Source organism: Solea senegalensis, linkage group LG6, assembly GCF_019176455.1.
Source record: "Solea senegalensis isolate Sse05_10M linkage group LG6, IFAPA_SoseM_1, whole genome shotgun sequence".
Taxonomy (NCBI): Eukaryota; Metazoa; Chordata; class Actinopteri; order Pleuronectiformes; family Soleidae; genus Solea; species Solea senegalensis.
In genome coordinates this window covers 4765232-4784482 of record NC_058026.1, presented here as the reverse complement: position 1 = coordinate 4784482, position 19251 = coordinate 4765232, and the positions used below count along the sequence as shown (strand labels likewise).

General features: G+C 41.5%; 2 protein-coding genes and 1 non-coding gene across 13 annotated transcripts in view; all 3 read right to left on the bottom strand.

The window, feature by feature from the left end:
• Nucleotides 1-14116, bottom strand: part of htt (huntingtin) — a 30998-nt gene extending 16882 nt beyond the window's left edge. For 7 of the 9 annotated variants that reach the window (XM_044027760.1, XM_044027766.1, XM_044027762.1 and 4 more), the window contains exons 1-29: nt 13739-14116; nt 11980-12063; nt 11242-11362; nt 10973-11032; nt 10759-10838; nt 10191-10329; nt 9603-9744; nt 8898-9076; nt 8610-8814; nt 8224-8271; nt 7921-7998; nt 7377-7780; nt 5437-5563; nt 5231-5346; nt 5014-5125; nt 4736-4873; nt 3526-3684; nt 3348-3445; nt 3131-3270; nt 2977-3040; nt 2770-2870; nt 2513-2659; nt 2014-2134; nt 1784-1929; nt 1451-1632; nt 1113-1336; nt 806-932; nt 268-392; nt 57-167 (exon numbers count right to left, since the gene is read on the bottom strand). In XM_044027760.1, coding sequence (XP_043883695.1) covers nt 57-167; nt 268-392; nt 806-932; nt 1113-1336; nt 1451-1632; nt 1784-1929; nt 2014-2134; nt 2513-2659; nt 2770-2870; nt 2977-3040; nt 3131-3270; nt 3348-3445; nt 3526-3684; nt 4736-4873; nt 5014-5125; nt 5231-5346; nt 5437-5563; nt 7377-7780; nt 7921-7998; nt 8224-8271; nt 8610-8814; nt 8898-9076; nt 9603-9744; nt 10191-10329; nt 10759-10838; nt 10973-11032; nt 11242-11362; nt 11980-12063; nt 13739-13836 — 3876 coding nt within the window. In that variant the 5' untranslated portion in view covers nt 13837-14116. The remainder of the gene's footprint in view (nt 1-56; nt 168-267; nt 393-805; nt 933-1112; nt 1337-1450; nt 1633-1783; nt 1930-2013; nt 2135-2512; nt 2660-2769; nt 2871-2976; nt 3041-3130; nt 3271-3347; nt 3446-3525; nt 3685-4735; nt 4874-5013; nt 5126-5230; nt 5347-5436; nt 5564-7376; nt 7781-7920; nt 7999-8223; nt 8272-8609; nt 8815-8897; nt 9077-9602; nt 9745-10190; nt 10330-10758; nt 10839-10972; nt 11033-11241; nt 11363-11979; nt 12064-13738) is intronic. The other 2 variants (XM_044027764.1, XM_044027765.1) reach the window with 1 other exon arrangement.
• Nucleotides 4168-4298, bottom strand: LOC122771739. Its single transcript, XR_006360662.1, has one exon.
• Nucleotides 14117-18671: 4555 nt separating the features above from the next.
• The window catches only part of grk4 (G protein-coupled receptor kinase 4), a 53145-nt gene continuing 52565 nt past the window's right edge, over nt 18672-19251 (bottom strand). For 2 of the 3 annotated variants that reach the window (XM_044027733.1, XM_044027735.1), the window contains one exon: nt 18672-18780. In XM_044027733.1, coding sequence (XP_043883668.1) covers nt 18724-18780 — 57 coding nt within the window. In that variant the 3' untranslated portion in view covers nt 18672-18723. The remainder of the gene's footprint in view (nt 18781-19251) is intronic. The other variant, XM_044027734.1, reaches the window with a different exon arrangement.

Sequence of the window (19251 nt, the reverse complement as noted above, 5' to 3'; positions counted from 1 at the left end):
TCAACCAGTCAAAGAATAACATTCTTCCTACTTATATCATCATATATCATGTTTACCTTGCTGATGTCATGGAGTGTGGCCAGCTCCAGCAGCTGAGACAGAACATCTAAAGTGGAGCGCAGAAAACTCCCAAACTTCTCCTGACTGCTGTGGAGGTCCACTGACACCTAGGAGACAAAAGTTATCAACAGTGCCACCAGTTAGGCGCCAAATAATGTTTGTTACATTACAAAAGTGATTCACACAAATGAGGATTTGTGATCTAACCTTGTAGTTGGCGTGTGTAGCTTTAAGGACATCATAGAGCTTGAGGTAGGTTGGCAGGTGGTAGAAGTTGCCAAGAGTGGTAGATTTGTTTACAGCGGCTGAGCCAGTGCTGTCTGTTGGCCTACCTTCTCACAAAAAAAAACAAAACACAAAAAACAGCCTCAGCTGGTTAGATATTCACAGCAGAGCACGGATATCCATCCAGTTCACGACACCCAACAGGTTGGATATTGAGTCCGGACGGAAATCCAGAAATGACTCGGGCTTGGGTCGGATTACATTGTGTCATTTGACATCACATTTGTCACAATTTCAAGTTAATTTAGTGAAACACAGAGTTAATTTTGTACTTGTGTATCTGTGCGTGCGTGTATTCATGGGACTAGTATTTGCTGTGACCATAAATAAAAGGCAACAACCAGATTCTGTCAGTATTATCTCAGGCTCGGATAGATAAACTCGGCTCGAGCCGCACTCTGATTCAGAGACATCAAGATGATTTGTACCTGTGCTTGTGTATGTTGAGGTGTGCATTTACCCGTGTTAACTTCGTTGCTCTTCTTTGGGCTCATAGGAGCAGCAATGGGGTCAGCAACCTCCTTCTCTTTGCCTTTCCTACGGATGGGACTGAGGGAGGGGGTATTGCTCAGGGAGGGGAGGGTGGCCTTAAACGTGTGGAACAGGGAAAACAAACAGAACTCAATACAAAGATCTTTCTGCAAATGCCACTTGAATATAAATAAAACAAATATAAATTGCAAATAAAGAAGTTTGACGCAAACAAACACCATCTTTTTAACAGTGGCATTCAAACAAGACCAGATATAAATTCTTATTAGACTCACCTTAACTGCGGGTCCCGGTGGTGTGTCATCCAGCACGTGGGCACAGATGTTTAGCAACTTGAGAAGGTGGGAGAAGAGCTGTTCCACCATGGCCACCAAGGAGCGCTCTGAAAGTGCTGCCCAGGGTTCCTCCATCTTATTTGGGCCTCCACTAGTGTTGGTGCTCCCACTGCTGCCTTCTTCATCTCCAGACCATGGGTTGCGCATGCATTTTGGAGCCACAGCTGCAAATATATCAGACCGTTGAGTCAATAGCAAGTTGAGTGAGTAGTGGCACGTTTGGAAAAGCAGTGAAATTGCAAGGTACATGAACACCATGGTGATAAAATATTACACACCAGCAAGCAGATTGCCAGCAAACAAAAGTGCATCCTGATGTGCAGAAAGATCCAGTGGAAACCAGGCAGAGGAGAGTAAGGAGAGGACCATGTTAGCCATCCCTACTGTCAGAGTTCTCCGCTCCGAGTCCAGTTGTGATGAGGTGTTTGAGGAACCTGGAGCACTGGTGGGCTGAGACAAACTGGAGGAAGTAAGAGCAATGAATAGACAATCAAGCATGTGTAAAAAGTTGAAAGAAATTAAATGCATGTAGCCTTATGTGGCAGACGACAACAGAAATGGCATGAAATAATCAATAAAATTAATTTACAGAGGAGAGATGCTGCACAAACCTGAGGGCCCTGCCTCTGGTGCGGTTCAGACTAGTGCGAGAAGAAAAGTTACAACTGGAGCTAATGTAACCACAATGCCAGCCTGTGCTCCAAGTGCACACTGGGAAATTTGAAGCTAGGAGGCACAAAGCCTCAGAACAACCAAACTGTTGAGGAGAACGAAAAACAAATCATCAGAAATGTCACACAGTAAGCAAAAAATACTTTTGTATGCATGTCTGCACACTTACAGTGAGGGCCCTGGAAGTAGAGGAGGTGAAAGCGTGGGAGACAGCGGTAACAACTCTAGACAGATTGTTCTCCAGTGTGACATCAGGCACAGTGTTAGACAGGTTGTAACCTCTGTATGTCCTAATGGAGAAAAAAAGACCAGGGTTCTGTCATGGCCTGTGCAACTCGAACTTTAGAAAAGTAAAATCTGTGACATCAAAGCTTGATGTTCACACAGCAACAACAAAGCACTGACATTTTCATACAACACATGGTAGGAAACCATAAAGAGAAACCCATGAATGAGGATAACTCTAGCACATTACATTACATGTCATTTAGCAGACGCTTTTATCTAAAGCGACTTACAAGGGAAATGAGTACAATCAGCCAGGGATGGAGTTGAACTTGCGACCATGATGTCTTTTGCACACGGGGTACTGGTCTTAACCACTGAGCCACTCCACCCCCAGCACCAAGAGGCAAGAGACACATGTCACCATATTAAAATGTGTGTACCTTGTGATGGTGCTGACTGTGAGCTGTGAGGGTGGCTGTGTCTCATGCATGAGCAGCTGTAAGTAGACTGAACTCTGGTCCCGGGCAATAGCCACCACTGGGTCCACCTGGCCCTGGTCACAGTCATAAAATAATCTGGGAACCAGTCTATTAGAGAGTTGGGTACAAAGACACAAGGAAAATTTGGTTAAGAATAAACAATGGATAGATAGAATGTATAAAAAAAATAGTACTTGTCTACAGAAACAATACCTTACCTGCTGACAGCAGAGGCAGCTATGTGCCTCACTCTTGGATCATCGTCTCCCAACAGACGAATGACCACATCATTCAGGATTCTGTCCTGTAGCCTCAGCCGCTGAATAAGGAACAAAATGGATACATTAGGGATCACAGTAAAGCAACTCAAAGTGGAAAAATATATACCAAGACATGGCAGGTAGAATCAAGAATCAAGTACTCACCCCAGTGTAGTGATGGTCTCCTTTGTGCAAAGTCTCAGTTTTCCTCTCCAGGAAATGAACTAATCTAAAACACAGGAATGATCACAGAGGAACAGTTACAATGGAGAGGATCTGCTCAGGTCAGAAAAATAAAGAAAATCAAAATGTATCCTACCGGAAGTCCATCTCAGCCAAGGTCTCCAAGAGCTCAGTGCGAACGAGCCAATAAGAGGAGTCCTTCAGAGGCAGAAGGTCTATGACCAACTGCAACCCGAGCTCACTCAGGGTACTGCTGCAAACCGTCATGATGCAGTGCTGAAACATAACAATGAAAAAGGTTAGATTCAAACACTTAGCACTCTCATATAGACACGCATAAAGAGCTGTCATACCCTCACTGCAGAGCAAGCCATCTTGCACGTGACAGAGGATTCATCTTTTAGAGCTCTCTGAAGCAAAGGCACCAAGTCCACCAGGGACACAGGATTACCTGGACACAGCAGGTGAGACACATACTGTTTAACACAATCCAACCATTCAACATGGCCACAACAAGACAACCACACTGACCTGTTGAACTCTGCACACTGGCCAGCCAGCTGTGTATGTTATAATGGGATTTGGTGAGTGCCGCCTGGATGATGGCTGCACAGAGGATGGCTGTGGTCCCTCTGATCTGTGGGTCCCCATGGTCAATGAGACCCAGAACGTCACTGATATACTGCTGCTCTGCAATGAGAAAAAAAACAATGCTGGTCAAAGGACGTGCTCAAGGAATAAATACAGCTGTCATTTTTTACATTGTTCACTGACCAGTACATACACCTCAAGTCAAGTTCATGTCACAGGAGGAAAAGCCGTTGATGTTTCGGGGTCATGGTATTGTGCCTGCTATGCTAGAACAGCCAGTTATTTAAAAGCAAAACTAAAAATAAGTGTTACAACACCAAACTAACACTATTCAAATATGAATTTTACCTGTAAGGATTTTGTTTGGGTAGGGTAGAGTATTTCTTGCTATCCAAGTATAAATGTATGGAACCATCGGACAGGGTAAATTATATTCACTCTCATGCAAAGCTGACAATCATGTTATCATTACTGCTTGGAAGGCTGATCCTATTTAGTTTCTCCAACAATCAGGAAGTCTGGTGTCAAAAAGAACATGATGACATCCAGCTTGTATACTACTGTATATGCTATCCAAGTATAAATGTATGGAACCATCGCACAGGGAAACCATTTCCTTTATAGTCCCCGTCGGTAGGAACCAGTCTCACTCTGTGTGGAGTCATACAAGTCGCAGCACACTGCTCAGTGCTGGCACCATTAAAGACTGCCACACACATTATAGGTTGACAAGAAAAAAATATATCTACAATTACACGCACACACTCGAGTAAGGTCTAAATTGTTTTTTTTAGAACAAAGAACTTGAGCCCTTCTTGACTTTAGTATTTTAGCATTAGTAGTGATTGTTTATCCATATAATTACATCTGCTTATCTTATACATTATGGTGCACATGCTTTACATTAAGTTACAGAGTGAGGGTTTATATACGAATATACACCCCCACAGGTGTTTTCACTCATCTCCTGATTAGACCTCTCAGTGTGTCAGCTGTGCTTAATTAAAATGTCTCTCCTGTTAATTGAGCGTTTCCTATGTAGCTCCACCCGCACTGTGCTGAGCTCTAATTAGGCGATGAGTGAAAATAAAACATATGGTGTCAAGCATCACCTGTATACGCTTTGCTTGTTTTGTTCTTTTGCCCCTACCTTCTGCTGAAATGCCGTCCAGCGGCTCCAGGTAGAGGGAATTAAAGAAGGCCTCAGGATGCAGCGCTGCTGCTGCCCCAACACAGCTGACCGCCAGGGCCTTCACACTCACTCGCACTTCCTTGTCAGGGATGAGACCTTGAGAAAAGATATTAGTCAACGATTAAATGGTTACCCTTGTTCATCCTAACACAAATGTCATTGTAGTGGCTAAATGATTCGCTGAGAGAGCACTGATGGATTTGTCATACTTTGAAACCTATTCATAAATCACAAACCTTTCTTTTGTCCTGTCAAGAGGAAGGACGCAGCCAAAAGTCGTACACAATGCACCAGCGGCTCCGAGCCCTGGTCTGTGTAATGTCCAATAGGACCCTTTATCCGTGATTGCTGAGGAGCAGACAGGAGATGCATCATCAAATGAAGGAAAATAGGTCGTTTTGCTTCCATTAACGCTACCTTGAAAGGTTATTGTGCATGCATTTGTGTCCTTACCCTGTTGTCAGGCTCAGGGTCAGTGGGTTCGTCCTTTGGTATGAAACGATCCACGCTGCTGTCTGAACCCTGCCGGTTGTGACCACGGCCATCAAAGAGATGAGGCTTGCTCAGAGCTGCACAGAAATAATAACCATAATCAAAGCTTGATATAAACGAAAGGTGCACATCTATGTACTCGTTTGAGTAAGTGTATACAAACATACCCAGTGCTGACTGCAGGAACGGTTCCGGTGGTTCGTCTTGGGAGGGCGGTGCTGTTCCTTCGTCTTCTTCATCCTGTAGAGTTCCAATCTGCATCCCCGAGTACTGACTCTCACTGCCGTCCAACACCTTACACACAAGACACAATACAAATTTCTCCAGGAGGGAACTTAAATACGTCAAATTAAACTGACTTTGAAAATGCAACAGCATGCAGAGGACACCTAGAGAGTTAAGTCACGGAGTTAGATTTGCTGGGTGGAGGACAAAAGATACAACACGACAAATGACTGATATTGCATGTTAAAAAATCATGCTTGGTCCAACACAATTTACACTAAATTAACTGCACATAAGACAAAACACACGATAAGGAAATTCAATTGTGGTTACCACAATCTGTCAGAGGAAGAGCAAGCTTTTGATCCAAACTTTGACACTAAAATGTATGTTTGCTTTACTGCAGTTTTTCTTTTACTATTATCTGTCCATGTACATGTGAAGTACAGCTCATTTAGTGTGGCAAAAGGTCTTGTTCCTGAAAAGATGCATACATGAAAAACTCTTGGGACTTTTAAAGATGTATGGTTTTTCTCCATATTTGGCTTCCACTGGAGCAAAAGCCTGTCACAGCCTCTTGAAAGGGAATGGGGACACAGTTTAGGAACAGATGGGCTCCATGCTTCTATTTTAGAATTTCATGGCAAGCCAGTAACTTCGGATATCAAGGTTGCATGTTTTTATGAAAGACTTTCAAAGGCATGTTATTTTGGGGAGGAAATCACTGGAAACAAGGAAAACGGGGCCATAGTGGATTATCAGGTGTAATAAAGAAGGGAAAAGTAGCAAAAAGCAGGGCAAAGTCTGCACATGGGTTGAGACGAACGAAACGAAAAAAGAATGAAGAAAGCCAAGCAAGGCCTCCCACTCAGTTTCACAGTGTCCAATTGGCTGACCTTATCGCTAGTGCTAGAGGAGGAGGTGGCATAGAAAGAGGAAGAGGAGGAGAAAGAGAAAGAAGACGACGAAGAGGAGGCAGTGTAGACAGACGACTCGCTGTCAGTGCCATCGGGGCCCTCGGTCGAAGTTGGTGAGAGTGGGGGTGGCTCAATCACCCGCGGCAAAGGAGTGCGCAACTGCGACGAAGTGAGGAGAAGGATAAAGCAGAGGAGGCGAGGGGGCATTGTTAGACTGAGCAGTGTCACAATAAAAAGCTCCCAGTGGCTAACAGGTTAACCTGCCTCCAAACACCTTAGTGAGTTCCATCTGGAGTGTGACATCACATTCTGTCCAATGTCTGAGCATATGTGAACATTTTAAGTGATATTTGAGTTTCACAGTTTACTCAAAATCAACATTTCACAGCCATCAACCCACATTCCATTCATAATTCCTATTACATACATTATTACATACATTTTCATAATAGTGTCACCCTTTTTAAGCCTCATGGAGAATAATTCATGACGCTACATGACCACACCATGCACCGTGTACTTCACAAGTAACATAGTTCAAAGGAGTGGGAGAAAATCTCTGATTGAACAACAGAAAGAAAGAACCTGGCAACAAATTTGCATGTGCAAACTGTGATATTTGTCTAAGGGAGTTAATAAGTACTAACCAAATTTAGCCAAACCTTTACTCATGTCACAATTACAGTTTACTTTTTCTCTATTCCATACATTTGGGAATTGGACATTTTTTGAAGACAGTTTACTGCAGGGGTTTGTAAGAAATAAGGTTTTGACAATTGCACAAATAATAATACTATGAAATGTACAGTATCACCATCAATGAACCAGGTGCATCATTCAAATATGGTATTTCAGGTGCCAAAATGACCACAGTATTCTACTGCTTTCCTTAAACATACACAAAGCTATAATGCTGTTATTCTGAAACTAACATCTCATTTGTATGCCAATACAGTCATACTGACCAGTTCTGCTACGTCTGAGGGTGTGACAGCTGAGTCTGGTCCCTCTGTAGTGGTCTGTGATGAGTCACTGGGTGGAAGTGAGCGATCATTAGTTCCTAGCAGAGTTCCACCTTCTCCGAGGGGCCCTCCCTCCGGCGTAGCATTTTCAGGTGTTGTGTATTCAGCCGTCTCTGGTGTAATATTGGCCCCACCGCTGGAGCTACGACTCAGCATTTCCTCCTCATTGTCATTGGGTGACTCGGGAGTGTCCGACGCAGATGTCCCCCCTCCACCACCACCCTGATCTGAGGAGGCACTGAGGTCCACGGAGTCGCCAGGCTGCAGGGTATGCTGGGAGGAGCGTGGCTGCTCTGTGATGATGTCAACCTGGGCTGCAGAGGAGCCGTCTGCACCAACAACTGATGCTAGAAGTAAAGTAATGCACAATAACAATTTATTGAACTGTAGATCTTAGCATTTCCACCTAGTTTTAATTAAGAAGTATTGTGAAAAATGCCATATCTGCAATGAAGTCGACATTCTGTATCCGGGAGATTTATCTCACCTGTAAAGGCTCCAGCAGTCACTTCTGTCCTCTCAGGATCATCCTCCAACCCATCTTCCTCTCCAGAAATCATTTTACCTGAAAACAGGTTTCACATCAACAAAACATTAGCAATGACAAATGTCACACAGTAAATAAATTACATTTTGTTATTGTACATATATGCTGTGACTGATTCACTATTTGTCAAGAATCAAGAGGGGAATCTGCTGCATTCAATTTCTTAGTAAAAGGTAAGTTTGCTCGCAACCAGACAGGAACAGTAACAGTGTAGCGGTGAGCAGAAGAGATAAAACCAGTCACCTCTCTGTTTCCTGAGAAGGAGTGGACTGCATGAGGACCCTCCCCCTGCTGCAAATGTCAGGGAAACCGGAAGTAGAAACAGGTGTTAAGGAGAAGAAAAGCAGCAAAAGCTCAGAAAGACTCACAGGAAATGGAAACAATTAGTTCCAGTGGACAAAGGAATGAGTTAGCGAGCAAGGGAAACCAAAAAGACCACAAACGCAGACCAAAGCACAAACAAGACAAGCATCGACATAGTTCTACTAATGTCGTTATTAGTGAAGCAAATACATTTACAGTCAAATTTCCTGGTGACATCAGTACGTAAACTGCTGCAAAATCCACAGTACAGTGTGTTAGATGGATAAAGAATTATGAGCAGAGTCCCAGCTGACTCCTGTCTTTACCTATGAGCTCGAGGATGCTGCCGGAGCGTGCACGGCCCTCTGTGTCCTGGCGAAACACAGTGGGATATGAAATGCTGCCAGCTGTGATGAGCATGTGCAGCAGCTCGGGCGGGGGAGTCCTGAAGACCTGCTGAAGGAGCTCCAAAGCAGCTGTGACCACATTGTGATCCCAGTGTTGTGTGTAGTGTAGGGTAAGCTCGTACACCTCGAGAAATACACAGGAAATGTGAGCCAAAACTTTATAATGACTTTTTTATACGTACACCAACACCCTCCTCTTCTTCTTACCTGTAGCAGCTGTTCAGGTGTTGGCTGTACATCTGCCTCCTTCCTCATGACTCCAAAACTTCCTTTCAGGCTGGAGGTGTTGACTTGCTGCTGCAGCAGAGGCATCAGGTAGCGAAGAGTAAGCAGCACCCCCAAGATCAGGTGGCTGGGGTGCTCCTCATCCACAGGAACCAACAGTCCTGGAATAGCATACAAGGTCAAGGGGTTTTGACAATTTGAAAAGTTTGATACCAAGCCATCTAATGAATATTGACTATAATATTTCAGTACATATACTACACATGGCATCAGAGAAAAAACAAAGTATTGTTAGTCTGACTAAAACCAGGCATTTTCAACATATGTAAGTGTCCAGTCCAACTGAAATCGTAAGAATAAGACAACAGTGGCAAAAACATTCCAAAATGTAGACTAGTACATTTTTGGAAAGACTAAGAGACCAATTTTGTGTTCTGTCTGCATTAATGATAAAATAGTTGAAAGTTTATGGATGCAGGAAGACTCAACATGCTAGCTCCAACCTAAACCAAAAACCACCAAATACGAACAATATTTGTTCGTTGTAGGGAAAGTGGTCACACTTCAGTCAATGAATTCATTTCCCACTAATGCCTGTAAAAACAGGACATGGACAGTAGCTGATTTGACTGGCTACAGTTGTAGCTTGAGTCAACTGTGCATGGAAATGTACTATGTGTGCCTTACCCAGCAGCACATTAAGGAGCCAGGTGTAGAAATAGCTGGTGCGTCTGGAGTGCTGGCACACGGTGACAGCTGAACTAGCCGCTGTCCGTCTAATGGTCGGTGAGCTGGATTTCAGGTTCGCCACGAACGATTTCAGCAGCACCTGGAACACACAGTTTTTTCTTTTCTTCATTTTTCTTGTTATTGCTTATGTTTTGTATATATTGTAATATCTCAGGTTTTCTGAACTTTAAGAACATTTAGTTTCCAAATAAATTAATAGTTGTTTAAAATATAATAATGTAATCCTAAATCTTACATTTTTTTACACTTACAGTATTGTTCTTATATTGCATCAGAGGGTGTAAAAACTGTGGTTTTAACTCATCAACAATACTTGGGCAGACTAGCCATTAACTATTTAAGGTTATTTAGTTGACCTGAGCTGTTTACATTTCAATAAAAACTGGAAACGTGAAGTGCAATAAAACCTTTGAATATAGTGTAAACAAAGTCAAGTATCTGTTTGATTTTCAAACTAACCATTATATGAACCTTAACCTGATTTCCCCTATAAACCATTTACTGTGTTTCCACTAGTGTAGATACCTTGATCTCGCCATCGTTGGCAAAGTGTCCCAAAGCGACCATAATCTTGGGCATTGCCGCAGCGAGAGTCTCCTGCACAGTTTCCTCCTGCCGCTTCGCAATTCTGGTGAGGCACGGCAACAGGTTGACCAGGTAGGGTCTGTTGGAGGGAGGGGTGACAACGCAATCACAGCTTTAAGTGAGTACAAATAATTTAACTTAATTGAATTGAATTGAATTGAACATTGATGTTGCATGTCATGTAATTCAAGAAGAATCATTGAAAATATTTGAAGATTTTTTCCCAGCTTTAAACTTATGTAATCATATAATATATATAGATATTATTAAGTGTTATATTATACATACTGGATTAGCTTGTCTCGATTTATATTGCAAATTCAATTTGTCATCTTCAAACAGTTGTTTCCCATAAAGTTTGCCACGAATAATAGAATAGGAGGTTTAACAAGCTTTTAGATATACATGAAAAATAGGACCCAAAATTTGAGATACTCTTATTTAACAACACTAATATGGTTGTCATGTGAACAATATAAAAAGACATTTTAGGACTTATGGTAATCACCTGCATTTCTGTGGTCTGATGAGGTGGGCAAGCTCAGCAAACCTCCACAGAGCCGCCCTCAGACTTCGAGAGGCACCATTCTACAGAGGCGCACAATTACACAAGCACTATATCACCTTTTCTACAATTTCACAAATATTCTGCAAGAATTACATTATATAATATAATTTTAACAAGTCACATGAGTCATTAGTCTGGGAGAAAAACGCTTTACCTTTTTAATTTCTTTGTACAGCTCCAGCTGTAGTCTTGGCAGATTGGAGTCCATCAGTGCCTAATGATAAATATCAGACACAAGCATTCTGAGCAATAATAAAAACCTATTTAAAAAATATAAATGATTGTCATCATATCATCCTTTTTTATTATTATTTTTGAATTGATCACAGCTCATCATGTAGTTACTATCTAGCTAGTACTTACCAATAACATTTAATACACTGTCCTATCATTTTAAGGAAATACAGGTTCCTTCCTACTCACTTTGATGATTTTGTTCAGGCACTCATCAGCTACCATTCGGACATCTGATTCGCTGTCATCGGTGCAGAGCAGGAACATCTCCATGGCGATGCCCATAAGTTTCTGAAACTCTGGAGACGTTCTGCTCCCAGGACCACAGAGAAGAAAAGTCAGCAAAATGTCATCACACACATACATGTTTTATTTAGAACAGACATTGTTTGTAATAAAAACGTTTTTTCTTGTGTGTATCAAGTGTGTATCAGTCGATCAAACTTTCACTCTCTCACATAGACACACAGCTTTAGGTTTAGTAGTAATCCTTTACATAAATCCTGGAGTAAGTTTCTTTTTGTCAGAGTTGATACACAGGAAGGAGTTATTAGTTCTGAACTGATGTGACTGTCCCAGGTCCACTGGAGTTTGTTTCAGCCGACACAGGGCGAAAGGTGGGGTACATCCTTGACAGTTTGCCAGCCCATCACAGGGCCAACACAGAGACGAACAACCATTCATTCTCACTTTCGATCAAATTCTGCATGTTTTGGGACCGTGTGACAGAACTGGAATACCCAGAGAACACTAGTCACCAGATAATATGAAAGATCTTCATATTTAAAGCAATGAAAACACAGTCATTCTTATTTTCAGGCAAAATAGCTACCACACAATGGATCTTTTAAATTATGTTAACTGTTATCACAGACACATCACATTTAATTTGACTTAATTTAATTTAATTTAACTAACAAAGCCTACCTCAGAGAATGAGCCACAATGTTTTCACATATTGTCAGACAGTGGGTCACCCTGTCCTTCTTTGTAGTAGCTTGTTCCTTTTTCCTGTAAAAGAAGGAAGATGGGGAGGACAAGGAGAGTGTAAGAAAGCAAGCAGGGAGGGATAATCAGAGGCAGAGGCAGTTTGGAAAGAATGATTGGGTTCAGAAACTGGGGCCATGACTTCATGCAACCCAAGAGCCAGAAGCCTTCAATCTCTAAGCAGGATCTTAATTAAATCTCTACCTAATAGCCAAACAGCACAATGGTTGGAATACTGAATACAAGAAGTCAGTGCCACTACATAAGACACTGTAACACTCTTCAGTTCCACTACACAGATCTCAAAATCCCTCCCTGTGTATATTTTAACTCAACCTATCCATTGGATAAACAGAGGTTTCTTAAGCTGCTTTCACACATGCACCGAATCTCCTTCTCTGGAGATTGTTGAGAGGGGTGTGTGCGTGACTGCAACCACCTGCAGAAGTCGCTCTAGTCATTCTCGAGAGATTCTCCTGCCTGCTCATTAGTATGATCTCTGGTTAACACTCTACTGCAACACAGAAGGAGAAACTCCAGAGTATCCACACCAAGTGAATATGTGAGTGTTACAAGTCAAGTATGCTCAAACCAGATTGCTACCACCTCGCCCAAATCCTCCAGAGATTCTCCTGCCTTTGCCTCACCCAGTGTCCTGCTGCGTTCATCATGTGAACATTTAGCTCAAGTTTATTTATAAAAATGACAGCTGGTATTATATACTGAAGTAGCAAAGTTTCATAACATCAAGTAGTGTTCCACTCCCAGTTTAAGAAAGTCAGGATTGTGCAATTGTCCAAGTGTAATGCTAGGTCACACTAAATGATTATGTTTCCTGTATTTTCTGGATGTGTTACACAAAAGGGATTGAGGAAAAAAATATATTGTATGTTACAGTGACAATAAAGGAGCTGTGCAGCTGCAGCTTTTTCACTGGCAGCAGAAGCACAAAGTGTGGTGGGATGGGAGAGCCCTGGCTTTCCCCTAAGTCCCTGAAGGTGGAAACAACTGTGTCATGGATGATGACCACCAGCTGTTCAGTGGACTAAAGGTTGATACAATTTAATTTAAACCCTAACCTCAGAAAAAGTAAAGAAGATAGCATATTTAATCAAGACATTATGACACTGTGACAATTTACACTCAGAGGATGACAAATATCCATGACATGGATTAGCCTGAATTACATGTATGAAGAGGAGATGCCGTCATTATTATAGGTGATGCACGTGTTCCTTGAGTGGAGGCATAACAAAACAATTCTGACAACTCAACTCGCTGCAGCACAATTGACCAGAAGTGGCTTAATAATATAAATCCATGTGCAATGACAAATTTAGGCACAAATGTATTTCTAAAACCTGGCCTGTAGCATCAAATGCCCAACACTACAGGCTAACGTAACTTTACAACAGCTTGGTTCTGCTGAGGCCAACGCAGAATCTTAACTGTTAAACTAATTGTCGATCCATTTTTGTAGATGTGTGGGTATAACTGTGCAGGCGTCCTCTGTGGCTGCTACCACTCTGCTAATGGGAACCTGGAGTCTGGGTTCTTAACCTAGCTTGCACGTTAGCACAACTAGCTTCAAGCTAACTCAGCTGACGAGCGTTAACATGAGCGTTGAAGCAAAGCTTCAGAATAGCACAGCGACTGTTAGCATGCTGTGGTATCACAGCAAGACTGAAAGTCTACTCACTGCCTCTGCACGAGCTCCTCGGCGGTCGGCGGTCCTTGTTGTTGCTGGAATGACTTCAGGGACTCGAAGGCCTTCATCAGTTTCTCCATGGTGGCCATTTTAGCTATCAACACGGAGCAGGCTAATATTTACTATGGAAGCTAACGAGGTAACACAGTGGGGGACAAGTGAGCGCACGGAGAGAGCAAAGCGGGTCGTAGCGCGGCGAGAGTGGCAAACACTGCCCGCGACAACTACCACCTGCCCTGCGGTTTCTCTTTGTGCACGAGCTCTCTTATTCTGACACAATGTTTCTCCAAAATGAACCAAACATTCGCCCATAACGAGCCATCTTTGATGCAGTGTGTACCCGTTCCCCCGGACAAATCTCACCGGGAAGTGCAATGTGTGACAGGTTGACAGAGAGGGGCGGAGCTCGGCCACCCTAACCAATCAGACTGTGAGTTAATGTTGAGTGACATTGGAAATAAACCAATGAGAAACTGTGACTTTTTTCCCCCTTATGTTGTTATTGTTGATGTCACGGGACCTCTGAAACGCAGATTTGTTAAAAACAAGACTGGTGCAAGACTAAAATATTGGTAACACTTTAAATTACTGTTGAGTAATATGTTTATAGTATATAGTAAGTGGGGAGGTAATATTGTGATAACAATCTTATTATTTATGTAATTTCCAGGGACCAGCTTGGTAATGGGAAGCTACCATCAGTTAAATACGTGGACATTATTGGGAATAAAAAATGGCAACCATGTTATTAAGTTGAAGTTTATCCTCTCTTGCTGTGTCTCTCAAACAATCCCTGGTTTCATTCTAACACTGTCTTCCCGAGTGCACTGTTTACTTGTAAATATTATGTTATTGTTTACCTTGTTTCATTTTTTTTTCTTATGTTATTTCTACTTTTCAACAATGTTGTGATTGTATGCTGCTGTAACACTGCAAAATTCCCCTTGTGAGACAAATAAAGGATTATCTTATCAAAGTAACACTGGAAACGACTGTGGTAGTAATAAATCATGGATGAAAAATGTTCTGGATATTACATCATAATAATGTATTATGATTATTGCAATACATTAAAAACCTAATCCATTAGGTTTACATGTCCATTTTGTGTTTGAGCCCCTTATATTTTTCCTATATTTTATATTTAAATATCGTGTTGTGTTGAGGGTCTGCTAATGTGCTGCTTTAACACAAAAAATTAACAGGTTTTGGATCAATAAAGTACTACCCATCTATCTCGATCTGTTCATTAATCTATCACAGTTACATGATGCTGTTCATAGCAACCATGTGTGGCTCAGAGGATGTGACAGGGAGAAAATAGCAGAGAAGGACATTTATAACTTTAATCAAAACGTGTAGGGAGTTTAAGGTTCTACCTGCGACAATCAACATCCTCCAATACCACCCGTGCAGTTGTGATTTCGATAAAGCATTTTACTCAACCCAATTAGTGAATGTATGACACAAATAAGTCAAGACACAAGGTTTTTTTTTATACAAATGGCAGTGTATTATTTCATAATTACAAATGTCAGATATGGTACAACAACCAGTGATACAACTTGTACAAGAATTAACAATGACTGCAGTGGTTGAACGACATGACTGTACAGTTACAAAAAAGGAAGGAGAAAAAAAAATAAATCAAGAAGTTCCAGGCCCAGTTTGAATACGCAGAATGCATTTTTCCATTCCTCCCTTCCTTTGAAATATCTGGACAGAAACCTAAACGAGCTCCTGGGCTTGTTATCGGTCATTATCTCAAAGACTCCGACTCGGGTGACAACAAATTGTGCATCTCTCTCTCTCTCAATCTAAACACCCCAGTTTCTGCACAGACCGACTCTCCATTAGCGCCTCGGAGGAAGGAGAGGAGAGGGAATAATTATCATTATTCAAACTGGGCAAATTCATCTGGTCACCATGCCATTTATAAGGTTGTTCTCAGATACCAGTGAGATATGTTGGCACTCGAAGGTCATCATTTACATATATAAGGAACCTGAAGTATTACAAACCAATACATGCTTGAATAATAAAACATATGTATCTTTTTTCTTCTTTTTTTTTTTAAAACAGGCATTAAAATGCACTTAGTGCGGACATTCAAAACTGTTGAACTGTTTAAAGTTCCTTAATGTGAAGGAATTTCTCTCGGAGTGGACGGAAGGATACAAAGGTTGAAGAAATATGGGATGTCAGGAATTTACTTGATTATTGGCACATATAATAAAGGCTGTCGGTCTTTCATTATTTATTTAAGTCCTCGGCTAAAAGAAATGTGGTTTATTTAGTTAAATGTCGCTTTTGGTATCATTGGCAAAAAAAAAAAAAAGTCAAGACACTTCCTATATAATCATTGTCAAAACACACCATAGTGCAATGAAACTGAAGAGAAATGAACTTCACTGCGATATTTGATGGTACAAGAGCATAATGAACTCTCAACAGTGACAGAGGCATGGGAGAAGAACATGTTTCTGTTTCCCTGTGTGGGTGAGTGAATGTTTGTTAGAGCTTAGTTACATGTTAGAAATACATCATTTACAAGGTTTTTTGAGGCTAAAGAGCTAAAAGGCTAAAATCTACACTGGCAAGAGAAATTTGCTTTAAAATGTGCCTGAGAGCAACAACAACAACAATAAAAAAAAAAAAAAGAAAAAAAATTATGTAATAATAAAAGACACTCATAAACTCAAGTAACGAAAGCCAGCAACAGCTAGATGCATGTGTTCGATTCTTGATTTTGATGATGGCGTGTGCTACAGGGGACAAACATCTGGAAACTGCAGACTCTCCATATTGGTTAATTAGATGGGGAGCTGTATGCGTACTATTTTGAATGCACATGGTCTTGAATGTTAGAAATTTAATTAAGTGACATTCAAGCGCCTTCACAATTTTGATTTATTGTAAGTAATGCAGATAAAAAAAAAAATGCAGATGATGCTTATTTTGTGGAGGAAAGTAAAATCATATCAACAAGTTATCTTTTAGGCTGACTGAATTCTTACTGCACAAGGCGACGCTAATTTTGCTTCAATGCATGAGACTGACCAAAAAGCTGCAGTAGCATACAGTGTAACATACACACACACACACACAAAAGGAACATGTCCAGATTGGATATTCACAGCATTAAAACAGGTGGTGGGGGAGTAAACAGCAACTGTCTCAAAAGCAAAACTGCTTCAAATGCTTATGAAGAGCTCACGGGAAGCTAACTCAGAGAGGAACATACTGTAGTCAATCCTGATTGTTATATATCTGGGGTAATGTACAGTACGTGAGTTTGATCATGGTTGATTTGAAAGGAAACGTTTGTCTGAAAGAGAAAAAAAAGAAACATAAAAGGCATAAATATTGTGGAAGTGGTCGAGGGTTCCTCCTGGTGTGCACACATACAATATACAGTGAGAGTAACTGTGCTGTGTCATCCCGATGAAGGAACATCAAACAAGATTTCAATGCAGAGGTTGAAGACGGGGGCACTATTAACAAATTTCTCTTCATCACAAACACAGCTGAAGCCACGGGGACTAACTAGAGGTCTACTCGCAGTATAAGTGGCCAACAGGCGCCGCCGTGCTATCTATGATCGACAGACAAAAGAGGCCAGAGCAGCTCGTGTTTTTAACTCAGCACAGAGGCAAAAACGCTGCCGACAGCGGAATCAATAGAAGTTAGTTAGTGATGACTTTGTTATCTGGATGAAGCTGCAGGTCAGATCTCATACAGTGCCGTCACGGTCCTCATCGTTATCCGTCTCCATTTCCCAAGTCATTCTCCACTCAATCGGTCATGAGCGATCTTGTACACTAAAAATATGGATTAGCAAATTACTAAGAAATTTTAAGGGGAGAGACTTCTTCCCTTCTGATCACAAAACAAGGAGGGGGGAGCCAGGTAGTACAACAAATGCAGAAAAAGTAAACAAGGAGTAAATAAAATAAAATAAAAAAATCATCAAATAATATTCTTTCTGCCTGAGTGAGCAATGTAACAGACATTTTTCTCAACAGCTCTGCTCCGCAAGGAAGGAAACACTGTGCAACTGAGCCTTTTACAGAGGCCGAGGAATCTTAATAATCAGGTGTCGTGTCATGGAAAATGACCTCCACAATATATCCTTTCAAATTTAGGGTTGCCTAATGTTGCACATGCTGTCAAGCTTGTCAGACACAAACCAAATCCTTGCCATCTACGCAAGAACTGAGCTGGTGGAGGCACCTAGTGGACGACATACGCCATTCATTCTACTGTAACCTGCCTTACAACTGAACCAGGAGGGAAGGACAGAGAATTATCAAGGTCTCATAAACTCAAAAACAAAGGCGAAGGTGGAGAGCGGGGAGATACATGGATGGGTTTTTAAGCAGCATGGCACCAACACAGCAATGTTAGACTGGATTCATTCCAGTCTAACATTCGCCCATTCAGACAGACCTCAGCCTTGATGGGTACAGAGGCTGAAGGTTAGTATGGGACGAGGTGAATCTGATGTGCTAACAACACGTCACGTTGGCCAAATCAATGACAAACATACAGCACATATTGAAAACAAAAAGGCCTTATGCTACATTAAGAAAAAAAAAAAGACTAATGGTACTGTGCTTTTTTTTTAAAAAAACTCCCCAATACACATTATCCATACTCATTCCAAAAGAAAGTAAAAAGAAAATAAAATGTAATGTATGCATTCAAGTGGTACTTTTATGGCTTTTTGTACAATACAACCTTTAGTGAAAATATACATCTAGACATAAATTCAAGTACAAATGTACAAAATCTTTAAACTCATACTTTTTTCTTTAATTATAATACACTTTTAATACAGCTCATAAATACAGGTCAACATTCACTGAGTTCCTAAGATTTGCGCTCGGTTGGAGTTTGTGGTGAAGTTCAGCGGCGAGGGGGGAGGGGTCAAGGGGAGAGGGGGGCGGGGTCTGCGGTCAGCTGGAGGGAGTGGTTTAAAGTCGTGAGGGCTCTTCTGTCTCGTCGTCACTGTAACCGCTCTTAAAACAGACCTGGGGGAAAACCAAAAAAGCGAGGATACAACACTGAGGTTAGCAACGTTCACCACCTCATCTCACACGTGCGAGATATGACGCCACGCTGTCCAGAAACGGACACGGTGACCATATGACGTATTTCTGTGCTTTCCGAAGATGGTGTCCAGCAATCAAACACACAATTCTGAGGCAAGTAAAAGACCACATAAGAAGTTAACATGGCAGCAAGGGTGTAAGGATGGAAACCCAGATTTGTATCATCTTTGATGTTTTGTTGATATATTTTCTTTTGATTTGGATCCAACAATGGCCATAAATAACACAGTACACTGGTGTCCAGGAAAAACTCAACTCGACTCAAACTTAAAGGTCCAGGATTCAACATTTAGGAGGATTTACTGACCCGAATATGTTCATACGAGTTTATTATCACATCTTTTTGTTGCTGTAGCCTTAGAATAAGCCTTTTATACAGCGATTACTGTG